Source organism: Thyridium curvatum (assembly GCF_004353045.1).
Source record: "Thyridium curvatum strain D216 chromosome Unknown NODE_78_length_193489_cov_84.258686, whole genome shotgun sequence".
Taxonomy (NCBI): Eukaryota; Fungi; Ascomycota; class Sordariomycetes; order Thyridiales; family Thyridiaceae; genus Thyridium; species Thyridium curvatum.
In genome coordinates, this window is record NW_022156833.1 from 36,752 (window position 1) to 63,442 (window position 26,691).

General features: G+C 55.7%; 6 protein-coding genes across 6 annotated transcripts; 2 read left to right on the forward strand and 4 right to left on the reverse strand.

Moving 5' to 3' along the window:
* Window positions 1–646: 646 nt before the first annotated feature.
* Window positions 647–3,268, forward strand: E0L32_010062 (uncharacterized protein; the record flags this gene model as incomplete). Its single annotated transcript, XM_031132638.1, has 5 exons — window positions 647–720; window positions 779–928; window positions 980–1,062; window positions 1,117–3,005; window positions 3,080–3,268. 5 exons carry the CDS (start codon window positions 647–649, stop codon window positions 3,266–3,268), a joined length of 2,385 nt encoding a protein of 794 aa, XP_030990156.1.
* A 1,529-nt stretch (window positions 3,269–4,797) lies between these two features.
* E0L32_010063 (uncharacterized protein) lies at window positions 4,798–8,087 on the forward strand (the record flags this gene model as incomplete). Its single annotated transcript, XM_031132639.1, has 4 exons — window positions 4,798–5,138; window positions 5,206–5,402; window positions 5,458–7,758; window positions 7,843–8,087. The coding sequence occupies 4 exons, from the start codon at window positions 4,798–4,800 to the stop codon at window positions 8,085–8,087; spliced, it is 3,084 nt and encodes a 1,027-aa protein (XP_030990157.1).
* Window positions 8,088–8,707: 620 nt separating this feature from the next.
* On the reverse strand, window positions 8,708–11,631 carry E0L32_010064 (uncharacterized protein; the record flags this gene model as incomplete). Its single annotated transcript, XM_031132641.1, has 4 exons — window positions 8,708–10,507; window positions 10,579–10,746; window positions 10,909–11,335; window positions 11,399–11,631. 4 exons carry the CDS (start codon window positions 11,629–11,631, stop codon window positions 8,708–8,710), a joined length of 2,628 nt encoding a protein of 875 aa, XP_030990158.1.
* Window positions 11,632–13,110: 1,479 nt separating this feature from the next.
* On the reverse strand, window positions 13,111–14,683 carry E0L32_010065 (uncharacterized protein; the record flags this gene model as incomplete). The annotated part of the gene is made up of 9 exons (XM_031132642.1): window positions 13,111–13,189; window positions 13,256–13,439; window positions 13,501–13,579; window positions 13,640–13,996; window positions 14,062–14,161; window positions 14,232–14,275; window positions 14,330–14,459; window positions 14,527–14,574; window positions 14,628–14,683. 9 exons carry the CDS (start codon window positions 14,681–14,683, stop codon window positions 13,111–13,113), a joined length of 1,077 nt encoding a protein of 358 aa, XP_030990159.1.
* Window positions 14,684–18,844: 4,161 nt separating this feature from the next.
* On the reverse strand, window positions 18,845–22,023 carry E0L32_010066 (uncharacterized protein; the record flags this gene model as incomplete). Its single annotated transcript, XM_031132643.1, has 6 exons — window positions 18,845–19,279; window positions 19,338–19,410; window positions 19,478–20,904; window positions 20,980–21,245; window positions 21,332–21,652; window positions 21,867–22,023. 6 exons carry the CDS (start codon window positions 22,021–22,023, stop codon window positions 18,845–18,847), a joined length of 2,679 nt encoding a protein of 892 aa, XP_030990160.1.
* Window positions 22,024–24,664: 2,641 nt separating this feature from the next.
* On the reverse strand, window positions 24,665–26,035 carry E0L32_010067 (uncharacterized protein; the record flags this gene model as incomplete). The annotated part of the gene is made up of 6 exons (XM_031132644.1): window positions 24,665–24,764; window positions 24,823–25,061; window positions 25,117–25,246; window positions 25,308–25,436; window positions 25,493–25,838; window positions 25,912–26,035. 6 exons carry the CDS (start codon window positions 26,033–26,035, stop codon window positions 24,665–24,667), a joined length of 1,068 nt encoding a protein of 355 aa, XP_030990161.1.
* Between the last annotated feature and the right edge of the window lie 656 nt (window positions 26,036–26,691).

Consider the following 26,691-nt stretch of genomic DNA (forward strand, 5'->3'; position numbering starts at 1 on the left):
TCGCTGGTGCTGTTGATGCCCCCTCTCTGCAGCTTGTTATCTTAGCGCGTCCTGCCTAGCCCTGCGTGGGCTGTGGCTTTATCAGGCGTGCCGCTTCACTAAAACCACAAAGACTGGAGCTGGCTGTGGAGGCCTTTCACTCCCGTCCCGCCATTTGTGTTGGCTTTGATGGGTCACTTCCAGCTAAGGACTCGCTGACCTCGTCTTCTGCCTGGCGCCCATTTCCCTCGACATCATCCACCATCGCCGAGCACAAGACCTCTTTGTTCCTCTTTGAGCTCGGCAGAGTCAAAGATCACTGTTCAGCAACCCTCGTCTTGTTCTATTCCACCTTTTTCTCCTACAAAGAGGCGCCGCCTCGCCTCAACCAGCAAGGCCAGCTGGCCATCACCTCCTCAATCTTATCCCAAACCCTGGCCACCAGGTCATCTCTTGACACCACCCTCACCGCACTATTAGAGCTTCCTCATCGACCTATCTCCTGCCATTTGCAATCTGGCCCTCGACCCGACCCTCCCCCCCGACCTTTGATCCTTCTCAATAAACGGGACCGCTCTGGCCGGGCTGCCCCTCTTGTCCGCTCCTTGGACCAAGCGACACTACACCACTCAGGCCCTCTGCGACGACTTGAGAGCACGCCGCCGACATGCCTCCCGCTACAGCGCTCCGGTCGGGCTCAAACATGCCTAGTCAGCCCAACAATGACGATATCAACCATACGTTAGTCTCTTCCCAGCCGGGCTCCTACGTCTTGTGAATACATACTGATTTGCACTAGGTGGACGTACCTGCAGTCGGGTATCAACAGCATCATGATGAACCTGCAAGATGGCATGAACATGGAGAATGTACGCTTCCCCTCTTCCCTCTTTATACCTGTCGTCATGCATGCTAATCAGAGAGTAATACAGTACATGGGCGTTTACACGTAAGGCGACCTACCTGAGGCGAATTGCTGGATCCAGCTGACGATGACTAGGGCTGTGCACAACTTCTGTACTTCGCAAAAAGCTGTTGGGTTCACTGCACCCACAACTGCCGGTGTCCAAGCCCATAGAGGCGGTAGGCCGCGCCCTGCCACATCATGCCTGTCCCGAACTGACCATGTCTCTTCAGCCCATCTTCTTGGCGAAGATCTCTACAAGAAGCTCACGGCCTACCTGGATGAACATCTCAAGGATCTGCTCCAGAAAGCCGAGCTCCACAGCGGAGAGGCGTTGCTCGCCTTTTACATCCGAGAATGGGATCGATATACTGTCGCTGCCAAGTTCATCCACCACCTCTTCCGCTACCTGAACCGGCATTGGGTTAAACGTGAGATGGACGAGGGCAAAAAGAATGTCTACGACGTCTACACACTGCATCTGGTCCAGTGGCGCAACGTCCTGTTTGATGCGATCTCGACCAAAGTCATGGATGCCGTCCTCAAGCTTGTCGAAAAGCAGCGGAACGGCGAGACCATTGAGTATCTTCAGATCAAGCAAATCCTTGACTCGATGGTTTCTCTTGGCCTCGATGAGCACGACCCATCCAAGACTACGCTCGATACTTATCGCTGGCACTTTGAGCGCCCATTCCTGGCTGCGACCAGGGAGTACTACCAAGCCGAGAGCCGTGCATTTGTGGCCGAGAACAGCGTTGTCGAGTACATGAAAAAGGCCGAGATGCGCCTGGCAGAGGAGGAAGAGCGAGTTCAGATGTACTTGCATCCTGACATTGCCATCGGTCTGAAGCGCTGCTGCAACCAGGTCCTCATTGCCGATCACTCGGCTCTGCTGAGAGACGAGTTTCAGGTCTTGCTCGATAACGACCGCGAGGAGGATATGGCACGCATGTATAACCTGCTGCAGCGGATTCCCGACGGACTAGACCCGCTCCGTGTCAAGTTCGAGGCCCATGTCCGCAATGCCGGCCTGACTGCCGTTGCCAAGGTTGCTGCAGATGCAGAGAAGCTGGAGCCCAAAGTCTATGTCGACGCGCTACTTGAGATCCACACTCAGTACCAAGGTCTTGTCAAGCGGGCCTTCAATGATGAGCCCGAGTTCACGAGGTCGCTCGATAATGCCTGCCGGGAATTCGTGAACCGAAACGAAGTATGTAAGGCTGGCTCGAATAAGTCTCCTGAGCTCCTGGCCAAGTACACCGATGTCCTCTTGAAAAAGAGCGGCACCGGCGTCGAGGAGCAAGAATTGGAGGCCACCTTGACGCAGATCATGACTGTCTTCAAGTACATCGAAGACAAGGATGTCTTCCAGAAGTTCTACTCTCGCATGCTTGCCCGCCGCCTCGTACACACTAGCACGTCATCCGATGATGCTGAGACTAGCATGATCAGCAAGCTCAAGGAGGCTTGTGGGTTCGAGTACACCAACAAGCTCCAGCGCATGTTCCAGGACATGCAGATTTCGAAAGACTTGAACGACGGGTTCAAGGACCACCTCAAGCAGAGCCTTGAAGACTCGCACACCCTGGACTCCCAATACTCGGTTCTGGGCACCGGCTTCTGGCCCCTGTCCGCGCCAACGACCACATTCAACCCACCGCCAGAGATCCATGCCGACTGCGAGCGGTTTACACGGTATTACAAGAACAAGCACGAGGGGCGCAAGCTGACATGGCTGTGGCAACTCTGCAAGGGCGAGGTCAAGACGAGCTACACTCGGAGCAGCAAGACGCCGTACACCTTCCAGGTCTCTGCTTATCAAATGGCCATCCTCCTGCTCTTCAATGACCAGGATCAGCACACGTATGAGGATATCGCCTCGGCCACGCAGCTTAATAGCGAGTCGCTCGACCCGTCGCTAGGCATCATTATCAAGGCCAAGGTTCTGACCATGTCCCCCGAGGGCGATAAGGTCGGTCCAGGCAAGACTTTCAAGCTCAACTATGACTTCAAAAACAAGAAGATCCGTGTGAACCTGAACGTGGGCATGAAGTCTGAGCAGCGGCAAGAGGAGGCCGAGACGAACAAGACGATTGAGGAGGATCGCAAGCTCCTTCTCCAGGTACGTTATTTCCTTTTGAGTCGTTGCCAAACAGTGCACGTGAAAATGAGACCAGGTTCTAATGCGTTTTCCAGTCGGCCATTGTTCGAATCATGAAGGCCCGCAAGAAGATGAAGCACAGCCAGCTGGTGAGCGAGACGATCGCCCAGATTAAGGGTCGCTTCTTGCCCAAGGTGTCGGACATCAAGAAGTGCATCGAGATATTGCTTGACAAGGAGTACCTCGAGCGCCTCGACGATGACGAACTCGGCTATCTCGCTTAAGAGGCATGTGCCTCTTGAGCCAGCTTGAGACAGCATCACTTCTCATTTCAGTCTTTCTCAGTGTACAAATAATTCCCTTAGATGACCGGAAGCGTGGTTGCGATCGTGACACGGCATTTTCTGGTCGGAGCGCCGGCTCACGGCCTGTCAGCGACGTCTTGATCGACCCCCGTAAGGAGGCTGCGTACTCAGCGAGCTGCTTCGCGAACTGAGCTGCTGGTTTCTAGGATTGAGTCGTACGAGGCTATCACTCCCTTTCCTGCAGCATGAGGGGCGTCATTTGTGGTCTCGGTTTGGTATAGGGTCACCTTGCGGGTTGAGTGTGGGCGGCTGCAAGAATTTATGCTGGGGCGGGCGTACATAATAGCCTTCTGCTTTCCGGTTCAATACCCCCTAGATATTTTGCCCTCCCCCTAGGTAGAAGGAACAAAACAAGGAGCATTTCACGACTGCGTTTTTGGTGTTGATCTGACCCTTGATGAGAATGGCTTTGGCACTCTTGCCCACTTCGACTGGACCCTGTGGCTGTGGACTTATGAACGGCAGGAATCTTTATGTCTGTTTCTCAATCTCGCAAAGCATGCACGATACTCCGCTTGCGGACCTGTACAAGTAGGTACCTATGTTATGTGACATGACCATGGGTGTGACGTGTGTAAAGTGATCAACAACGTGTGGCTCGAGCTTGGTCCACCGGTGTGATCAGAAGGGGGAAAGGGGACCGGGGTGGTAGCTAAAGCGGTCTACTTGTACTCCGTACTCGGTACTTTACGTCGAGAGCATCGCAGTACCCGGGAACCAGGTACCGTGGACCGTGTGGATACGGAGCTGCATGCTGGGACATCAAACGCTGAGAACTCGCGAGCGCCTGAGAACTCTCGAGCGGGGGGAGAGAGAACTTTGATGGTGAGGGGGGCCTCGCTCGGAGGATTGATGCTTTGAAAATACGAGGGAAGGGTATCACAGAGCTGTTGGTAGGCAACCAACAGGATGGATGTTGGTCGCACCAAGACGAGGAGAGGCAGCCCTGGAGCGCGCGCGCCTTGACGCCGTCATCCACGGAAAAAATACCCACCTGGCACCCTCGCCCACTCTACTCTACCCTTCCAACAACCAAGCTGGCCACCCAGTAGACTACCAGACTACCAACTAGAACGATTTTGACTAAAAAGAGAACGTCTATCTCAAAACCGTTCTTTTGCCTGTTAACCATTCTTTTGGGCCTTGGAGCGTTTGGTCGTCGCAACGTCGCGCCCTGCGTTTCTCAGCTTAGCCCTCAGCGGATCTGGATGAGGCAGGTGCTGCTCTTGTCGAGCTTGCGCAGGACATTTGCGAGCCTCATCACCAGTTCCACCCCGTCCCTGTCTTCGCGCTGCAAGCCTCGTCACAGGCTCTCACCCTGCTTGCCATCTTCCCACACGTCTAGCTACCAACCTCGTCGCCTGGGCCCTTGGTCGCCTACCTCGTTCCCTGCCCTCTACTCGACTGCCACAGCACCCGCTGCCGAACCACTACAAAAACCTGTCACAATGAACGGCGCAACCTCTCCGAGGGTCAAACGGAAGCCCGCTCCTTACCCTATTGAGGAGCGTCCGACCAAGATGCCTCGTCCTCTCAATGGCAAAGAGTCCGGCGGCGACAACACGCCAGATCCCGGAGACGCGATGATGCTCGAAGCCGACTACGATGACGACCACGCCAGGCTGCAACACCTCATTCCCGCCGGACCTGATACCGCCGAGTGGCAGGCCACCATCGAGAACGTGGTGCGGAATGTCGTGTCGGTCCGCTTCTGCATGACATGTTCCTTCGACACCGAGCCGCCGTTGAATAGTGAGGCCACTGGCTTTGTCGTCGATGCTGAGAAGGGGTACGCCGCTGCTCCCGTGACCACTGACTGCTCCTGCGACCACCGCTTGCTAATGGCTCGATGACAGATATATCTTGACGAATCGCCACGTCGTCGGTTCCGGGCCCTTCTGGGGTTACTGTATCTTCGACAATCATGAGGAGGTCGATGCGTACCCTGTGTACCGCGACCCAGTCCACGACTTCGGCATCCTCAAGTTTGACCCCAAGGCCATCAAGTATATGCCTGTGGCCGCCCTTGAACTCAAACCCGAGCTCGCCAAAGGTGTGTTTTCAAAAATTTAGAGCAGACAAGACGTAGCACTGACCATTTCCCACAGTGGGCGTGGAGATCAGGGTGGTGGGTAACGATGCCGGCGAGAAGCTTAGCATCCTATCTGGTGTCATATCGCGTCTTGACCGCAACGCACCAGAGTACGGAGATGGCTACATCGACTTCAACACGTGCTACTATCAAGCTAGTGCGGCAGCTAGCGGTGGCAGTTCTGGTAGTCCCGTTGTCAACATCGATGGCCACGCCGTCGCCCTGCAGGCAGGCGGCCGAGCCGACGGCGCAGCGACTGACTACTTCCTCCCTCTCGACCGTCCGCTGCGCGCATTGCGGTGCCTGCAGGAAGGCAAGCCTGTCACTCGAGGTGATATCCAGTGCCAATTCCTCCTCAAGCCATTTGATGAATGCCGACGCCTTGGCTTAACCCCGGAGTGTGAGGCGCAGATGCGCCAAGCCTTCCCCAAGGAGACGAACTTGCTCGTCGCCGAGATTGTCCTTCCAGATGGTCCTTCTGCTGGAAAGATCGAGGAAGGCGATGTTCTTGTCAAGGTAAACGGCGAGCTCATCACGCAGTTCATCAGGCTAGATGACATCCTCGACTCTAGTGTCGACAGCACCGTGACCCTTGATCTTCAGCGCGGCGGAGAGGACATTCAAGTTGAGATCAAGGTTGGCGATCTGCATGGCATCACCCCGGATCGCTTTGTTACCGTCGCTGGGGGCAGCTTTCACAGCCTCTCCTACCAGCAGGCACGCCTCTACGGTGTCTCGTGCAAAGGCGTGTATGTTTGCGAGGCCACCGGCTCCTTTCGTTTTGATAGCAGCGACAATGGATGGATTCTGCAGACTGTAGATCACAAGAAGGTTCCAGACCTGGAGACCTTTATCGAGGTCATGAAGGGGATCCCGGATAAGGCTCGTGTGGTCGTCACGTACAAGCACTTGAGAGATCTGCACACCCTGAACACTTCCATCATCTACATCGACCGGCACTGGTCGTACAAGATGAAGCTGGCCAAGCGGAACGATGAGACAGGCCTTTGGGACTTCGAGGACCTGGGAGATCCTCTTCCCGCGGTCGAACCTGTGCCCAGGAAGGCGTCCTTCATCCAGCTTGAGCACACTTCCCACCCTGCGGTCGCCGACCTGGTGCGAAGCTTTGTCCATGTCAGCTGCACTATGCCTGTCAAGCTCGATGGGTTCCCGAAGAATCGCAAATGGGGCATGGGCCTTGTTGTGGATGCCGAGAAGGGCCTTGTTGTCATTTCGAGAGCTATCGTCCCATACGACCTTTGCGACATCAGCGTCACCATTGCCGACTCCATTGTCGTCGAAGGCAAGGTCGTTTTCCTTCACCCGCTCCAGAACTACGCCATCATCCAGTATGACCCCAAGCTGGTGGACGCACCTGTGTTGAGCGCCAAGCTGAGCTCTGAGGAGATCACTCAAGGCGCATCGACTTACTTCATGGGATACAACCGTATTGGGCGGATCGTTCATGCGGCCACCACTGTCACCGAAATCTTTGCCGTCGCCATCCCGGCAAACTCTGGCGCTCCTCGGTATCGCGCAGTCAATGTGGATGCCATCACCATTGACACGAGCCTAAGTGGACAGTGTGGTAGCGGCGTGCTTGTTGCGCCAGACGGCACTGTTCAGGCGCTGTGGCTAACCTACCTGGGGGAGCGGTCACCCTCGTCTCATCGAGATGAGGAGTATCACCTCGGTCTGGCCACGCCGACGCTCCTCCCGGTCATCTCGCAGATCCAGGCTGGCGTCACCCCCAAGTTGAGGATGCTGTCGGTCGAGTTCAGGGCTATCCAGATGTCCCAGGCGCGTCTCATGGGCGTGTCCGAAGACTGGATCCACAAGGTGTCCCTGGCGAACACCTCCCACCACCAGCTCTTCATGGTCACCAAGCGGACGTTTGAGCGCAACGAGCAGCCGGGCGGCGCCTTGCTCGAGGGCGACATTCTCCTCACGCTCAACGGCAAGACCATCACCCGCATCTCCGAGCTCGACGTCATGTACGGCAACGAGTTCCTCGATACCGTCATTGTCCGCGACTGCGAGGAGCTCCACCTCAAGCTGCCCACCGTGGCGGCCGATGACGTCGAGACGGACCGTGCCGTCTCCTTCTGCGGCGCCATCCTGCACCGGCCGCACCACGCCGTGCGCCAGCAGATCAGCAAGCTCTTCAGCGAGGTCTACGTCTCGGCGAGGACGCGAGGGTCACCGGCCTATCAGTACGGTCTGGCCCCGACGAACTTTATCACGCATGTCAACGGCAAGCCGACGCCGGATCTCGAGTCCTTTATCGCGGCCGTCAGGACGATCCCCGACAACACATGTAAGTTTGAATCTTGACATTTGAAAGGCCGCAAAGTCCGTCTCTTTGGCACGACTCTAACAAATGGGCCCCCCCTTTTTCCAGACTTCCGGCTCAAGGCCGTTACCTTTGACAGCGTGCCGTGGGTCATCACGATGAAGAAGAACGAGCACTACTTCCCGACCATGGAGTGGATCAAGGACAGCAGCGAGGAGTGCGGCTGGCGCCGCATGACGTACGAGGGCGGCAAGGCCATCGAGGGCGAGCCGGCCGACGGCGTCCTCCCCGTCCAGGAGGACACCGGCGACATGGGCGACGAAGACGGCAGCCTCGTCCCCGAAAAGAAGTGAGCGAGACACACCCGCCCGGTCAGCTTGGCCGAGAGTGAGGGGTGTGAGTTTTGGTAATTGTGACCGAGGCTCATGTGTGTTTTTTTTTTTCCTTTTCCTTTTGCTGTTCTAAAACTAGAGCTCCGGACTCACGACATGGCTGTTGCGTTTGAATATCCCATGCGTGTTTTCGTTCGGTAGCCAAGTGTGCGTTTTTTTTTTCTGGGGGGGTTTGAAAGGAAGGAAAAGACAAGAAGGAGATAATGTCCAACACATGGAGCAAGTTCAAAAGACTTGGTATGAGATCTAACTATATGGAAGGAGTGGACGAGGGAACCCAGTACCCTTGGGAAATTATGACGGGGGCCAGTCGAGACCTGGAGGTTGAGATTGTGAACCAGAAAGGAAGCGCCTCCCACAAGCGTTTCTCTGTCACTGCCACAAGGCTAGATTTGTACAAATAGACATGCAATGTCACGCATAACTCTTGACCTTGAGAAACAATGTCCCTCCCTGAGAAGATATCTTTTTTTCGTACAGACTGTGGCGAAGATAGATGTATCAGGTGGTACGCCTTGACAGCATCCGAGGAAGCGTAGTTTTGGAACTCGTTAATCCATTAAATAGACGTTACATCATCATCAGGGTCTAAGAATTACTTTGGAACCGGCCGGCTTGGGCGCATCTTCTCCTCCTCCCTCCCCTGTCTTCTTCTCCTTCCTGAGCTCGTCATCGTGTTCCTCTTCCTCCTCGCGCTCATTGACCTCCTCCTCCTCCTTCGTGCCCGCTCCCTGCTGCTGCTCGTGCTCCTCGACAGGAGGAGGGTTGTTGTTGTTCTCCTTGGATCCCACGTCGACGGCGGTAGTAGTAGTAGTCTGCTCGACGGCGGCCTTCTCCTCGGGAAGCTTCTCAGGCACATGGCTCTTGTCGTCCTCCACCACCTCTTTCGCCTTCTTGCCTTGATCGTCGTCATCCGCGGGGACGGGCAGGGGCAACTCCTTCTCGACGACGGGGGGGAGGGGCTTCTCGACCGCCGCAGGCAGCGGCTTGTTCTTGTTCCTCTCGGCCAGCAGGGCGGCGTCGATGCTGTTCGTCGCCGTGCCCGCAGGAGAGGAGGCCGGGCCGCCCTCGCCGCCAGACAGGGGCCTCGCCGTCTGGGGCGTCGTGGCCGCCGTGTCGACTCCTCCTCCTCCCGCCGTGCCGCCGCCAAACGACTCGCGCATCATCATCGGCGAGCGGGACGCGCGGTCGCCGCCGGCCTCGCTCACGCCGCTCGAGATGGACATGCGCGGGCTCGCCAGCATAAAGTCCCGGTCCGAGGCCGTCTCGGTGGTGGTCGTGCTGCTCATCGTGGACCTCTTGTTCCTGCCGCCGCCGCCGCCGACGACGCCGAACCCCCACCCGCCACCTCCGGACGCCGACGTCGCCGTCGTCGGGGTGGAGGCGCCCGAGGCCGGACGGCCCCAGCCGGCGGCCTTGCGCTTCTCGCCGGCCCAGCTGGCCCAGCTCCCGAGGTACGCGCCGGCCCGGGACCCGACCGACTGCACCGTCTGCTGCGCCTTGCCGATGTCGACGGCCGCAAAGGCCGAGCCGTTGCGCTCGTGGTGGTTGCCGTTGTTGTGCTGCATCCCCGTTCCTCCTCCTCCAGCCGCCGCCGCCGCCGCCGCTTGTTTCTCCTTCTCCATCTGGTGCTCTTCCGCCTTTCTCCGCTGCGACTCGCGCAGGGCCTCCATGTCGGCGTACAGCTTGTTGAACATGGTCGACGCCTTCTCGCGGCCCGCGGCGATGTTGCGGCCCAGCGCCTCCCGGCCGACGGCGAAGCGCTCGTCGAGGTGCAGGTCCTGGACCTGCTGGCTGATCCGGCGCTGGACGTCGTCGATGGTGAGCCCTCCGGCGCAGGGGTGCTTCGGCTCGACGATGTCGAACAGGTGCGAGTCCGTGTTGGCCGACCACAGGCGGTAGTTCTCGGTGCGCATCCAGTAGTCGACGAACTCGTGCCCAAAGTCCGCCGACGGGTCGCCCTCGATGTGCGGCAGGGCCATCTTCGGGTTGCCGGCGTGCGCCAGGAGGTAAGTGTGGTATTTGACGGAGGATATCAGAGACAGCAGATACTCTTCGAACTGCAGGCGGATGAACTCCTCGCTGCCCCGGTAGCCCATGGTCTTGGGCCGGCCGGGATTGGCGTCATCCCAAGTGTCATTAACTTCTTGGGCGATGAAGTCGATCCAGCGCCTATCGGGAACAGACAGCTGCAGAGCAGCTTTCAGAGAGGGCGAGGAGATGTTGACGGTGTTGTCGTCTAGATTGATGAGGATATCACTATATCGATCCCGCTGCTGCAGTAGCAGCGAGTTGGTGCTGCCCACTATGTAAGACTTGGTGCCGAAGTCTGCTAGGATATCCAATTGCTGCAGAGGGGTATACGGCCCAAACAAGCTTCCCTGGCCATCATTCAGCATGGACGAAGTATATAAAAGGATGCTGTTGGGGAACCTTAGATGGCAGAACTTACTTGGGCGAAAATCTGCAGAGGAAGGCCCATGTACGAGAGCAAGGAGTTCCGGTCACTAGTCCGCAGGCTCGTCGGTCTGGTCAACCTCTTTGCGTACTCGTTGAGCTCGGGGCCGGCGCAGTCTTGCAGGTTGCGCAACAGGCCGGGTATCAAAGATATCAAGGAAAACTGCATCATGCACAGCCGTTCACATCGAGATCCAAAGAAAAGCATCTAGGCCCTCAAGACATCAGCATGTGTGCGCGGCCGCCGTTTGATGATGATGATGGTGAAGGGTGGTTGGTATAATAGCAAAAATGTCCACGCGAGACATCATCACACGAAACTCACCTTGGGCTGCAAGAGGCAGCACTTGAGCAGCACGAGGGTCTGCCACTTGAACTCGCGGACCAGCTCGCGCAGGCTCATGCCCAGGTACTGGTCCCGGTCGTCGTCCTCGCTGAGCACGCCCCGCTCCTTCTCGTCGGCCAGGCTCTCCTGGAAGCGCCGCAGGATCTCGACGTCGGCGAACTCGCGCTGGGCGAACCAGGCGCTCGTCACGACGCTCAGCCGCTCCCGCAGCATGCCGAAGAACTGGGGCGTGTCGGCGATGACGACGACGGCCTTTTGCACCGTCGAGCGCGTCACCTCGGGCGGCCGGTTGAGCAGCTGCGAGGCGTCCATCTGCCTCGTGCACGATATGCCAAAGAGGGAGGTCGCGGGGGCCGACTCGGAGTAGGGCTTGAGGAGGGTGAAGTAGGAGAAGTCCTCGGTAGACCTAGGGTTCTCAGAGTCAGTCAATTCGGATCTCGTCTACACGCCCCCAAAGAGCAGAACTCACGCGTGGGCACCATCGCTGAGCGCCATGAAGGGCAGCAATGACCAGTCGTTGTCGACGGCGGGATCGGTCCCTTCCGGAGCCCCGAACCACCTCTCGACCTCGGGGCCGCGCGCATGGTGGAAGTCGACGACGCAGACAAGCGGTATGAACCCGCCATTGATGCTCTTGCCATCTACAGAAGAGGCGGGCTTCTCGGCGCCATTCGCGCCCTGAGCGGCGGCGGTCGTGGCCATGGCCTCCGGATAGCCGATGAGGCAAGGGACGGCGAAGAGGTGTAGTTGGCTGATTGCGCCCTGTCAAGCTGGGCCAGTCAGTCGCGGCCTTGACTTTCCTCCCAAGGCGATTCCATGGAACGGTTCCAAGCTAGCGCTCGTCGAGTATGCCCGCTCGGGTTGCAATCAATCAATGTTGGTCTGAAGGGTGGAGGGAAGAGGAGGAGGAGGAGGAGGAGGAGAAGAAGAAGAAGCTCCTGTGCTGGAATGCCGTCATGGTGAAGTTGTGATATGCCCAGCATATATCTTTTTCTGCTACTAGCACACCAGCCAAGGCTTGGTCGAGCCACCACCACGCGCTACTTCGTGCGTCCAGCGGGGCGCGATGCGTTGTCTAGTGCTGAAACCACTTAATTACCTTAACACACCAGCTGGATTCTTAACACAGTAGGTAACTAGCTGTGTTCTTAGCAGCTCTTCTTAGCAGCTGCCTTCCCCCCCTCCAAGCGGGTTAGGTACCTAGTTACGCGCCACTGGGGCTTAATTGATCCATATCAAATTTCCATCCGGGACCCTGGATCTGGATAGCGGCTGGGGGGGGGGGGGGGAGAGCTGGTAAAGGGGTCCCGTCCATGTGCCGACATTCCAGCAGCCTCATTTCGCAAGTCTTCTGCTGTGATCCATATCGTATCCTTGAACCTCGCCAGCTGCGATCGACTCGTACGGAGTACTCCGTGGCTTCCCTGTCCCTGTCCCTGGCTTCTCGTTGACCAAAGATTTGTCAAAGGACTTGCGTGCCCTGATCTCGTAAGTATATCTGCGTAGCCGCCTGTCAACGGCAAGCCCATCGCCAACTCTCCACTCTCCAGTCAATTGATGCGACGAGCAAGAGAGAGTCAGCCCTCGGCAAAATTGCAAAAGACCACACAGGCTGCGCGGATCATACACGCACAATGGCAATGCCGTCACAAGACACCGCGGTAACAGATAACGGGAGCGCTGTCCCCGATCTATTTTGTTTTCTAAAGAAATGATTTCGCTGCGCCCCTAACTCCTCAGCGATGAGAACAAGAGCTTCCATATTTTGCCCACTTCACACAGGGAAAAAACCGTCCAAGCTTGCCGTCTGTATACTGAACGCCTCGTTCGTTTGTTGCCAGGGGAAATCTTTCATTCGAAACCTCGCTCGGCCGCGATGCACCACGTCCGTTGCTCTCCGCTTATTATCCTCTTTCGCCCATAGTATAACCAAGTTGCGCCAGCCCAGTCTACCGCTCAACCAAACGCTTCTGTCATGCCGCAAATGACTCCGTACTCGCGAGTCTATCCTCCAAGGTACTCTTCCCGGATCCCCTGATGTGGACTTATCTACACGCGCCCATAACCCAGACTTCTAGAAGCGTTTCGTCGAAGGGGTGCAAGCAGTCTTGCGAGAACATGTAGCATAAATTCGAGGACCAAGCGTCATTCTGTCCTTTGTGGAACTGCCAATTCGAGAACCTATTGGCCGTTGTTGAATTGGTCCTCCATCTGCGCAACATTGGCTTCGACATTGTGGTAGTCGAGAATCTCCGAGTACCTTCAGACAGAGGTTAGATGAGCCGACACAGAGTGCACATGTGTCCCACCGGAGACGTTGACTCACATCATGATCTTCCAGGTATCCACGGGAAGGTCTGCGTCGTTAAAGCTCCAGTCAAACTTCTCGTCGGCCACAGGCTCATCGGTCGGGTCGTGATATGGAGCAAGATAGTCGTGCGACAGGGCTTCGGTGGCTGTTATCCGCTTCTTAGGGTCGAACACCAGCATGCGCTCCAAGAGATCGATGGCTGCCCACAATTAATTCTGTGATCTCCTCTTCGCCATACCGTCATGTGAAGTGCTTCTCACCTGAGTCATCTGCGTTCTTAAACTTGTTTCTCAGAGGTTGCCTCTCTCGCTTGGGAAGCGACTTGACGAATCTCAAGGTCTACCCCGTCTTGTTAGCGTCCTACTGTCTTGTCCAACTTCAGGTTTCCAAACTGCTCACGTTTTCGCTAGCGATTGTGTTGATCACGTCATCCGGAGGCGTCCCCAGGAGTTCCGTAATGATGGAGAACTGGTTCACATGGTCCTTGCCGGGGAAGAGGGGCTTTCCCTCGAGCATTTCTGCGAAAATGCAGCCGGCACTCCAGATATCGACCTCGACATCATACTTTTGCCAGGTAAGCATGATCTCGGGAGCCCGGTAGTACCGCGTAGAGACATAGCCGGTCATCTGAGGGTCCTGGATTCGCGCCAGGCCGAAGTCGCAGATTTTCAAGTCGCAATTCTCGTTGACCAGAATGTTGCTGGGCTTCAAGTCACGGTGAACAACGCCCGCCGAATGGACATATTTCAAGCCTCGCTGCGAGCGCATCCAGTTAGCCAAGCCAAAATGGCATCAGGCGCATGACGGCGTATCAACCATACCATGATCTGGTACAAGAAGTACTGGATGAACTGCTTCTCAAGAGGCCTCGAAGTCAGAAGTCGGTGCAGATCGGTGCCGAGTAGCTCGGTTACGAAGTAGCTGGAAACGATGTGTCAGCCTCAATAGCGCCAGACCGACAGGCCTGAGAAAGGGAAGGATATATGCATACATGTCCTCAAGAGGCGAGATGAAGATGTCGCTGAGAGAGATGACCTTCAAAAGACCGTTAGCCCATCTATCGCTTTCAGATATGGGTCTGTCACTTACATTCTCGTGCCTCAGGTGCTTCAGGAGTTTCAGTTCTCTGTATGTGCGCTTGGCGAGAACTGGAGTGCTGAAAGGCTTCATGATCTTCTTGATGGCGACGTTCTGATTCGTGAGCTGGTCGCGAGCGGAGCTAGTTCGCAGGTAATCGGTCAGCGACTCTACTTCTACGTAGTCCATACAGGCCGTTGAACACTCACCAAACCAATCCGAAAGCGCCCATGCCAACGGGCTGAAGATCGGAGTATCTAGAGGCCAAATTAGTCGAGACACCTCCGACAGCGACCCTGAGTTATCTAACCGAGAAGTAATCTCGAAAGTTGTTCCGAAGATCTGGGCTCGTACGAATTCCGCCATCCTGGATGAGGTGAGGGTGCTTGGTCGTTAGACGAACGCAATTGTAAGAATAGCCAGAAAGACAGAGAGTTCCCAGTGGATTGCGGATTGCTGGGAATAGCCTGTTCAAGAGCTGGAAAGGGGATCTGCCCGAGGAAGAAGCTTTATTGACAAGGCGCAAAGTCTTCAAGACGTGGAGAGGGGCAGAGGCAAAGCACGGGTTGTAAGGCTACGGGCCTCGTAGTTGTCGAACGTAAGACAGCAAGAACGAGTGATGCTGCTGCGGTTCCGGGTGGCAGGGTAAGCCTGAAGAGCTCTTGAAGAACTCGTGCTTCGCAGGTCTAGAGAAGGGCAAGCAGGTGGTTTCGATTAGCTCGTGTCAACTGGCGAGGGGTATGGGTGGTGAGTGGGAAGGGTTGCCGCGGAGGTGATAAGAGTGCGCAAGACTGTCTCTTGGGGGAGAGCAAGGGGCGGACACCAGGGCGGCGCTTACCGCTGGCGTCCGATCGGTGATGGGCAACGCGAAAAAATCAAGTTATGAGAGCAAAGTACCTTTGTGATTGGCAATGGCAGCCCAGTAGGAATGCCGCCTCGAGCAACGGTAGGTGTGGCTTGCGTGTGGTCTTCGGAGTGTATTGTAGGGTGATCTCTACTACTTCCAGAGGCCGAGCTTGCAGTAGCTTTGTAGCGAATCGAGGTTCTCGAGAGGCGCAAAAGGACTTTTGACACTGGCAACACACAGGAGACTGACTGTCCAGCGTGCAGAGGATGTTCTAGAACAGCTGGGCACGGTTTTGTTTGCCTTTGGAGATGGGGAGAGGTGAGGGAGAGCGAGTGCAGGAACGAGGATCTCGATGGGATACCCCACTTTGCCCTCTCTGTGACAGGGCCGAAGTGAACCTTGACCCGGAGTGTAAACCCGCTTGGTGGCAGCTGTTAGGCACACTTGTACCACTCACTGCCTGCCTTCGGTGGAGAGAGTTTGTTCGAGGCAAGACAACTGTGAAGGATGCACCGCCACGAGCTTGGGGGAATTCGATGAAAAGCCGAGATGGGAAACCCAGAGTTGTCGAGGAGGGAGAAGATGCAGGATAGAAGTAAGAATGATGGAGAAACGACGTAATGGGACTCGGAGAAAGAGAGGAATCAGATGGAGCCGTGGCGCTGGGTCCTCTGCAGAAATATGGGCTTCCTGTTCCTGTTTCTGTCCCTGGCTGGAATTGCAGACAAGCTGGGCAGACAAGTTGGGAGACAACAGACATGGACCGACCAGCTTGGAGAGCGGGGTACTGAAGGCGTCGCGAACAATTGAAGAAACGGAGGCGTAGATGGTAAAAGCGAGCCGGACAGAGGGTGGTGGTGGTACCTGGCAAGATAACACGCATGCAGACGGGGCTTGTGATCGTTACGGTGAGGCGGTGCGGTGCCTGGGCCTTAAAATGGTGCGGAGTACCTAGGGACATGCACTCTATTTAGGTGGTCCGAAACGGATAACGAACTAGCAGTCGAGAGACCATACGCTGTCGGTACGGCTTCCCATATTATGGTCACTTATCTCGGGTGCTTCACCACCTTGACTACTCTCTAGGTAGGACGATATCGCAGGATGCTATCGCTGTCTCTCCATACGAACTTGCTGGTTAGAGGCAGTCTTCCGATGTTCCGGCGTGCCACTTTCTGCCTGTAATCCCGTCAGTCTGTGCCTCTGCTTGCCGGGTGTTTCGCGACCAACACCATAGCGCATCCCGCATCCCGGATCTTACATGCCAACGCTCTTTTACCTAGGGCTTTGCACGACTCCTGGTCCTGGGGCCTTGCCCGTGCACTCACCGTTTGTCGCAGCCCGTTGGTTATGCACCTTGTGAGAATTGCCCAGCCCATGCACCACCCTCCACCTATGAGCTCGCGCCGTGCCCAGTCTGGATCCTCCGGAGCTTTTGTCCGGCCCGTCTCGACGCTACAGCAGGTGACTGAGTAGCCAGCTTGTGACTGGACATACGTGTCTCGAACCATGCTGCCATGCTGCCACACTCCCGAAACGCTAACCAACCCAATGTCCCGTTTTTATCCAGATTCCCTCCTCGGCATCCAGCTTCTAGCCAATATTTTTGAGTTCCCCATCACGGCCCTTTCGCCGACCTGCTAGGGTTTTTGTTCAGTAATCTTCCAGATCCGTCCGTTTTGGCTCTCTTTCTGTCTGTCTGTTAGCCTCAAGGTACCAAAGGAGATAGCTCTTGGGATTCTTGCCCAAACAGCGGCATGACGTCAGCGATATCAACCCCCTCCGAGGCCTCGAAAAAAAGCAAGCCACAGCAGCAGAGGCGAAGAAAAAAGAAATTGCCAGGTATTCATTCCCCCACTTTCTCCCAACATCGCCAAACTGGTGCACCATCGACGATTCCCGCGATGGCTTTTGTGCTGTTCGATACATCCCGATGCAACCAAGTCAAAGGGCCAGGCTTTGTGCCCCCTGTCCTTAGCACTGGCCTTCCTTCTCAGACGAATCACGCGATCCTTCATTTGGTCACGCTGGCTAGAATTCCAATTGATTCGCTGTTGACTTTGTGCATCAAAACGAACGAGATGGCTTGATGCCGCGGCCTATCACAAGAACCGCAGCCCTCAGCGTACCTACCTACCTAGGTAGATAGCTGTAACACACCCTCGTGGTCAAGTGATATTCAGGAACTGCACAGCTCTACATTCCTTGAGACATCCCAACGCACAAGCCACGATTCGCATTCTCCCCTCAGCAGAGAAACTTGTTGACCGTCCCCAATATCAAAGGGTAATGAATCTACCTTGGCCGATCTTGATCATTTATGGATGCTACCTACAGATCTTGTAAAGATCGAGATCGAAGATCCCCGATCCCTGGCTCGCCCAGCTTGCTGTTAGTGCCAGTAATAAGGATCACCAGACGTTCCTTCTAACGCCCTAGCTGCGGCATCTCGAACGCTGATATGGGCGTTCCCTCTGGGGTTTTCCAAAAATAAAGATACTCTCAAGAGATAGACAACCAACCTACGACTGCCGTGCCATTGTCCTCGCGGCGCGTCGCGGCTCGGTCCCCCCTCCCTTGGGAGCCCCCCTCCATCCCATCCCGCCCCTCTGATCGCCGTTCTTGCTGTTACCCTTACTGGGGATCAAGGTGATGCTCTGGGTCCCCATTCCCAAAGATGGCCAAAAGTGATAGACAGGCACCCGAACCTTGTTAACCTTCTTTACACAGCCCATCGACAGTCATTAGTGAAAAATACCATCTCCTCTGCACATGGGCAAACCCCCCTTTTTGCATCTGCTCTACACATCGTGACCGTTCACTCTCTGCACTCAAGCCCATACATACTCACACCGATTGGCTGGCACATATGACTCGGGGAAGCACAACTCAAAGCAGGTCTGCCCGATCCCGCAGAGAACCAAGCCCTGCACCATGACATCACCGACGCTAGTTAGTTAAAACCCAGAACAAAATACAAGCCAGTCCTCTTTCGTCAGGTAAGTGCTTACGAAGGAGAGAACACCTCTTCCATACCTACATACTTTTGTACAGATACTCAAGCTCGTCAAGGTAATAATGCAACGATATCAAACAAATCTACCCCACCCCCCAACGTCCCCTCGCTACCTAGTGCCGCCGTCAAAAGCAATTCTAGACCTATGTGTGCCGCGGGTTGTGTCTTCCGGGGGCCAAAGCAAGCTTATTTTGATCCTGACCGCTTCTTTGCCCTCGGCACGTCTTGTCGAGTTCTGTTTCGAAATAGCCTCTCTGATGTCATTCCCGCCTGATGTACCCGAGCAACCCCCGCGTTTTTTGGAGTACAGCGAGCGGGCTCGTGGAGGAGAGGGGACAGCTTGGGCGATCAAGATTCCTCTTGCCATAGCGCCCGCTAAGCCTGCACATTGAGCATGAAATGCACACGATGATATCCCGTAACACAACAAAGGCAGACTTACAAACTAAGAATATTCCATTGACTCAGACTGAAAAGGAATAGGCTACTCGTGAATTATGTACCTCTGTGTGTGTTCTTGTAATGCCTGCCTGCCTGCCTTCCGACGCAAATATCCGCGGAAGGAAAAAGTGCCCTCCCCATGGATGGGTATGGGGTTTGGAATCTGGAGCCTCTTTGAAGGAGGTCGGGATAGTGAACAGTCAACTCATGCCTCGTCAGTGCCCTACAGCTCGCCCTTGGCAACACCGTCCTTGCTCTCGACGGGCAGTGGCTCAATGTTCCAGATGCCCTCCGCATACTCGTTAATACAGCGGTCACTGCTGAAGAAGCCCATGCGCGCCACGCTCGTAATGCTCTTGGTGATCCACTCGTCCTGGTTGCGGTACGACTCATCCACAAGGTGGTGCGTCTCGATGTAGCTGTGGAAGTCGTCCGAGACCAGGTAGTAGTCACCGTGGTCGCGGACCGCCGAGATCATGCCGGCAAAATCGTGCGGCTCACCAAACGTGCCCTTCTCGATAGCCTCAAAGACCTTGGCCAGGTCAGAGTCGACCGAGTGCGAGCCGTAGGTGTGGTTGTGTCGGAGATCCTCGACATCCTCGGCAAGGTTGCCGAAGAGGAAGATGTTGTTCTCGCCAATCTCGCGGGTAATCTCGATCTTTAGGCATGTTAGATATATGATGACTCTCCGCCACGGAGGTGGGTTCGTGACTTACATTGGCACCGTCGCAGGTACCGATGATGAGACCGCCATTTAGTACAAACTTCATGTTGCTGGTTCCAGAAGCCCTATCAACTCGTTAGTGGTTGGTTCTATTTCAGGGGTACCGCGCTCAGCAAAGAAGCTGTTACTTACTCGGTGCCTGCAGTCGAGATGTGCTCGCTGATGTCCGAGGCCGGGATGATCATCTCAGCCTTGCTGACATTGTAGTCCTCCAGGAAGATGACCTTGAGCAGGTCGCCGATATCAGGATCGTTGTTGACGACTGCGCCAACGTTGTTGATCAAGTGAATGATCTGCTTGGCCATCCAATAGCCAGGAGCAGCCTTGCCACCAAAGATGGAGACGCGAGGCATCTGCTTCTTGCGCTCCGCGGGCGATAGGGCCTTCAGCGTGAGGTATCGGTGGATGACACCGAAGATGTTCATCTGCTGACGCTTGTACTCGTGGATACGCTTGACCTGCACGTCGAACAGAGATGACGGGTTGACCACAACGCCGGTCGTGCTCTTAATGTACTTGGCGAGGCGCACCTTGTTTGCATACTTGATCTCGGCCCACTCCTTGCGGAAGGCCTTATCATTGATGCAGAGCTCGATCTTGTTTAGGAGAGTGAGGTCCTTGAGGAAGTCAAAGCTGCCGGTCTTAGAGGAGATCAACTCCGACAGACGAGGGTTGGCCTGGTGGAGCCACCGGCGAGGGGTGATACCGTTGGTCACGTTCGTGAACTTGTCCGGGCCAAAGATCTCGACAAAGTCCTTGAAGATGGTGGTCTTGATCAGGTCCGAGTGGAGTTCGGCGACACCATTGACCTTGTGGGAGCCTACTATGGCCAAGTACGCCATGCGGACCATCTTGGGTTGCGACTCCTCAATGATGGACACCCTCCTAAGGATGTCGCGGTCATTGGGGAAGGCCCTCTCGACCTTCTGCAGGAAGTAGAGGTTGATGTCGTAGATGATCTGAAGGTGGCGGGGCAAAAGGTGCTGCATCAGACCGACAGGCCACTTCTCCAGAGCCTCGGGAAGAACAGTGTGGTTGGTGTAGCCAAAGGTCTGCTGAACAATATTCCAGGCCTCGTCCCAATCAAGACCCTCAAGATCGCACAAGATGCGCTGGAGCTCGACAATGGCCAGAGTCGGGTGGGTGTCGTTCAGCTGGATGGCCACCTGGTCGGGGAACTCCCTCCATGAGCGCTTTGTCTTCTTGAAGCGACGAACGATATCGTAAAGCGAAGCAGCAACCCAGAAGTACTGCTGCTTCAGACGGAGCTCCTTGCCCCTCTCGAGATTATCGTTGGGGTACAGGACCGCGCTGATGGTCTCGGCTCTCTGCTGGTCGGCGACCGAGCTCTCGTACTCGCCGCTGTTGAACTTTTGGAAGTCGAACTCGCCGCTGGCTGCCTTGCTGGACCACAGGCGGAGGTTGTTCGTGGAAGGGGTTGCGTAGCCGGGAATGGGAACGTCGTAGGCGACGGCCTTGACCATCTCGCCGCCTTCCCAGTGGGCGGTTGTCCTGCCGTTGTCATCCTGAGACTTGCGGACATTGCCGTAGAATTGAATCTGAGGACAGGATATGGGTCAGCAAGGGCAAGGGGGTGGAAACCGGAGATCGAGGTAACAGTCTCAAGTCCTTACATCAACAGTCACGTCGTGACGGGGGAACTCCCAGGGGTTGAAGTCGAGCCAGTAATCGGGGACCTCGACCTGGTAACCATCGATAATCTCCTGCTTGAAGATACCGTACCGGTAGCGCAGGCCATAACCCCAGGCGGGGTAGTTCAAGGACGCAAGACTGTCGAGGAAACAGGCGGCAAGTCTGCCGAGACCTCCGTTGCCGAGGGCAGCATCGTGTTCCTGCTCGATGATGTCTTCGACACGGAATCCGAGATCAGACAGACCGGCTGCGACGTACAGTCAGTCTCGCTTGTCCTCACGGCCAAGGGGAAATTGGAAAATTTGGTTTGTGTTAGCAACCACTTCGACCGACCTTTGGCGACATCCTTGAGACCGATATTCAACATGGCATTGTCGAGAGCCCTGCCCATCAGGAATTCCAAACTGAGATAGTAGACCCTCTTGCTGTCGGCAAAGGTCTGGCGCTGCTGGGTCCTGTTCCACTCGAGGATGAGGCGGTCGCGAAAAGCGAGGCTGGCAGCTGAATAGGCCGCAGACTCGTCGCAGTTGAACATGCTTCGGGCCAGCGTCGTCTCGACATGGCGAACCATTTCATTTTCGAACTCGTCCTTGTTCTTGAAGCCATTGACCTGGTGCTTGGTCCAGGCGTCGCGCTGGGGTTCGGGGATGGAAGCTGTAAGTGCGATCACGGATCATCAGCTACGAGCTCTGGTGGGGTGCTTTCTTGGGGAGGGTCCCGCATTGGACGTGCTATCCGCCCAGGAGGTACCTCGAGCCAATCCATCCGGCCACGCCGAAAAGACACGCGTGGCAGAGACAGGATGCGCGAATTCCCCCCGAGGGAACCGCAAAGGAAAAGGCGATGGCGGGAGGAGGCAGCAACTCACCCTCGACGCTCTTGATCTCGCCAGCACCAAAGCCAGTAAAGGTGCGCTTGTGCTTGGGGCGGGTGATGCCCGCAGGACCGACAGCTCCCTGGATCTCCACAATGGGAGCTCCAGTGGACGGGCGGCGTTCCCTCGTTGGCAGTCTCTCGGCGGCCATTGCGGAGGAGGTTGTGATCTAGGGCTCTGGAATACTGAATGAAGATACTAAGGGTCTCGGAGCTGTCGTGGATATCAGCTGAGGAGCAAAGTATAAAAGGGGGAGACGGTGTAGGCGTTGCGAGGGAGAATCATGAATTATATACCATGAAACTTGGAGACTGGAAGGAGGGGCAGCAGCGCAAGTAGCTTGTAGCTTGGTGGAGCTTTTGGCAGCGAGCTGGAGCAACCGCTTGACACGAGCCGGCGTTGAGTGGTGTCTAGCACGTCGAGATAAGCCCGGATGGCAACCGGGTGGGGCACTTCTGCTGCGTGGTTGATCAACCAACCCAAGGAATCCCAGCACTGGAGCCAGCCAACTGAGACCACAACCTTGCACACCACAGACGCACGTCGGCAGCACCGCTTGCTTGTGACCTCGAGGGTCTCTGGCCGAAGTGGTGTCCTCGTCTCGTTATGCGTGTGCGCGCCACAGGGCTCTTGGCCAGGCCAGATGTGGACCTGCTGCGGCTTAACTACGGTTGAGGAGATTTTAGGGAGCCAGACTCGAGCCAGATATCTTTGCCGTTGAGCATAGGGACGGACAGGTTGTTTCTACAGAGAGCCAGACCGGGCGTCCAGTGAGTGCTTGATCAAGGATGGAGAGTCTGGGGTACCAATGATCGGAACGGCGCGAGCCTTGGGTTGACCAGTCCAATTCACTTGCGTCGAGCTCTATGATGGTGATGGTCGATGATGGCTCGCAGATGAGAAATGGTGCTATCCGGTGCCACACTACTGCAAGCTCGAGGAAGACTGATGACGACTGACGACGGGAGGATCACAAGTGGGTTTGGAGAGTGCGGGGGATCATCTGGTGTCTCGTCTGGACGGGCAAGAAGACGTTGGAGTTGCTGCTTGCTGCTGTTGCTCCTTCGTACATGCCGATGATGCCCACCTTCCCAGCTGCTTGTTCCAAGACATGGGCTACCGTCACAATCAGCGATTGGGATGCCGGCGAGTGGTGCATATTGGTCTTCTGCACATCTGCAGTCTTCTTGCATCGGGAAGAAACAAGGAGGCCACTTGACAGCCGGGTGCTCAGTTGTCATTTGGGGGAGGGGAGGCCGCATCTGACGGATTGCTATGGTGGCATTGCGTAGGGCGACGGTTGTCGCACTTGCCGGTGCAGACGCGACATTCCTCGCCGAAACCCTCATTCTGGCGAGATGGAAGAAATCCATCGTTGAATGGAGCGCGCGGGAACGGCTAGAGCTCCAATCCCCCAAAGGCTAGCCAGGTCCAACACATGAGCACTGTCAGGTACCGGCGTCCCCGCCACGCGTGCGGACCGACTTGACTTAGGTACTTGCTCGCTACTGACTTACTCGAGGCGCGCACGCTCGACTCTATGTAGGATGCTATGCGCAAAAATAGCAAGCTTAACATCATGTTATTTCGCCAGCTAGTTGTCTTGGTACTACCAGTCAGTAGTGCCCTGATCCAAGCCGAGCCCACTATGTGCCCTTGGACCAAACCCCATCGCCCCGCAGCAACGACAAACCCCCACCGAACTAGCCTGACGTCGTTGTCCTCGTCGTTTGTCGTGAAACTTGTGGAGAAGAATCGCACACCGCACAGACAACCCCGGACGGGATGAGGCGGTTGGGACGTAATTGTACATTGTTAGCTTCGAGTCCTTGTGCGGCGGCAGGATTCACCCTCTAAATGCACCTCCAGGTTTGGGAGAAATCCCGCCACTGTAGATGCCGCAACAAGATGCAAGCTCCCTTTAGTTACTCATCCTTGCTACAAGTATTTTCTGGTATGCCGACAGAGGCTCATCCTCCTTCCAAGTACCGTGATCTGGTAGACATTGCTCAAGACGGGAGAGTCAACGTCAAAGAAACATGTAATCTGTGCAAATGAATCCATCTGGTGACTTCTGTAGTATAAAATAAGATAATGCATCTCATCTGGGCTCAAGCACGGCCTGCCATTTTCCCAATGCTCGTCTAAGGGTTCAACGAACCCCAGTTATGCCTGGTCCGTTGTCGACCTGACAATAAGGTAGTTGAGAGAGGTAGTACCCTGTATATTAACAAGCAGCGCACAATGCCAGAATCTTTGCCCTTGTCCACCTGCTCCGAGCCGGGCATAAATCATATCTTCCATCTGTATCGGACAATCAGTGCTGTCCTGCCGACCATCTCGTAGGCCTCGCGAGACCATAAAACCAAACAAGAAGTCGCCCGATCGCGCCAGTATATTGAGCTCGTAGTCACTTGACAGTCGTCAAGATATCGCCGCCGCAATGTCTTGGAGGTTCCCTAGCAGTGCCAGATGCCTAGGGCCCGCCCCCCTCTTGCTGTTATCTCTGACAGCGAGTAAGCCGAGACCGCTCGCTCGCCTTTCGCTACCAACCGCGCCAGATGAAAACACAGGAAATCACAAAAGCCAAGCAGACAAAGAGGTATAACGGAGCAGCCGTCGTGCTCAGCAACGGCACAAAACATCGTTGCAGCCCAGGTCAGAAAATCAGTCCGGAACGCCAGGTAATGCTGGATACTTCGACAACACAGATAGGTGTTGGGCGTGCTTGCACGTCGGAAGAACGAGTGAGGAGAAAATGGGAGTGGGGAGTCGTCGATATGCAACCGAAATCAAAGAATGCCCGAGTCCTTAAGCGCGTTGTTCAATATCGTCTCCTTGACGGCAGCAAAGACGAGTCGAATGTTCGATGTGTCGGTAGCTTGCGTGAGACTGGTGTTCTGTCAATGGGCCTGCCCATCTCTCCAGGAAAGTTGGTGGGAGCACTTACTGTGGGTAGAGGTTGAGATGAGCCCGGTTGACTTGGTTGAACCGCCACAGGAGGTACTTGGCAGCCTTGTTGACATCGTTGCCCCCTGAGTAGTCCGGGAAGTAGTTGCCCAACGGTGACCTGCTCAATTTCTGCTTGAAAATGTCCACCTTGTTCAAGAAGAGGATGATACTGGTTCGCATGAACCACCTGGAGTTGACAACAGAGTCGAAGAGTAGTAGACTCTCCATCATACGGTTCTACACAGAGTTAGCGTTGCTTGGTAGGAAGTGTCGGTCCTGCAAATAGGCCTACCTGGCTGCTCTCTTCAAGCAGGACTTGGTCGTACTCGCTAAGGGCGACACAGAAGATGATAGATGTGACATTCTCAAAGCAGTGGATCCACTTCTTCCTCTCGCTCCTCTGACCACCCACATCGAACATGCTGTGTTGTATAGTCAGCCTCGAGGAGCTCCACTCGCTGGGTGAGATCGTGAAAAGCTTACTGTATACTAAGCTGGCCCATCTGGAAGCGGGTTTCATAGATACCAGTGGTCTTTGTTCTCGCCCGGAGCACATCCATCTCGTTTGGTAGGTAGTCTGGACGGACAATCCTCTCGGCTTCTTGGAAGAAACTTGATGTTTGGGTCAGCATGGACTTCTCGCGGGGTTGGGGACAGCCTTCACCCACTATTCGGCCGAGTCCATCAGATAGAACTCTGTTTGCCTGTCCATCAGTTGCTCACGGGCAGGGTCATTCCATATGGCCTGGACTGCCTCCCCGACCTTGGGGTCTATTTGTGACTGCGGCCCCGTGTCGACCGTGTAGTCGAGAAGGAAGTCGCACAAGTCCTTGTTCCCCTCAATCTGGGGTTCAATGTCGAACTGGCGCATAGCATTGATGACCGCTTTGGCACACTCCATCAGATTCTTGTAGACGGTGGGTCTGTAGTTGTAAAGCTCGTCTTCCGAGTACCCCTTCAGGTGGATGATCTTCATCTGCTTGACAATTGTCGACTTGCCCGATTCACCAGACCCTGGGTCCCATGTCAGCGCATGTGTGTGGAGGGGAGCATGATGAGATGGGAGCTCTGGAGAGATGCGACGTACCTAGTAGTAGAATCTTGCATTCCCTCCGTAGTCGTTTTGAATCCTCCTCCAAGTCCTTGTCAATCTTCTGGCTCCTCTTCTTCTGCTCCGCCTCCTCACTGCTCGAGCTCATGCAGGCTCCCATGTTTGCGGTTTGGCCAAGCTAACAAGAAATGGCTCGACTAGTGTATGCCGTGGACTATAGAGGCACCTCGGCGCCTGCGTCGGGTGGCCGACAGCGTGCTTCGACGAAGTGTCTTTTGGTTGCGAGACCTTGGGCCTACAAGCCCATCAGCCACGGTTTGGAAGGATGTTGTAATCAATTAGGTCTCGCGTGGAGGAGAGGTGACCAATTGTCTGCTGGGCGTTGAAGAATGGGCACGCGAAGGTGTCGGGGATCGGGTGCTTCGGTAGCTGTCAGCAGCTTTTGAGGCTTTCCAAGCGCAAGCGGCAGCGAAACGATTGCGCTGCTACGAGGAGCGAGAACCGTGAGGTTGTAGTGTAATCCCGACTGGACGACAGTAGATACGGGAGCTTTGGCCAGCAGGGTCCTTTAATTCCGATCATGCACAGTCGGTGAGCTGTGCAACCTGCTGTCCAGAGCCGTGCTGAGCCGCTCTCGAAAGACCGCTTCGGGATTTCTTGTCGGTGGTCTCTATCTGCGGCAGAGGGTCCAGGTGGGAAGGAATGGTGTTGATCGTGCTGCAAGGCCGCAGAGGTGGGAGAAAGTCGAAAGTCGGTTGTCGATGAGGATGGACAACGGACAATGTGTGGGCTGGGGGCGGAGTACAAAAAGACTCG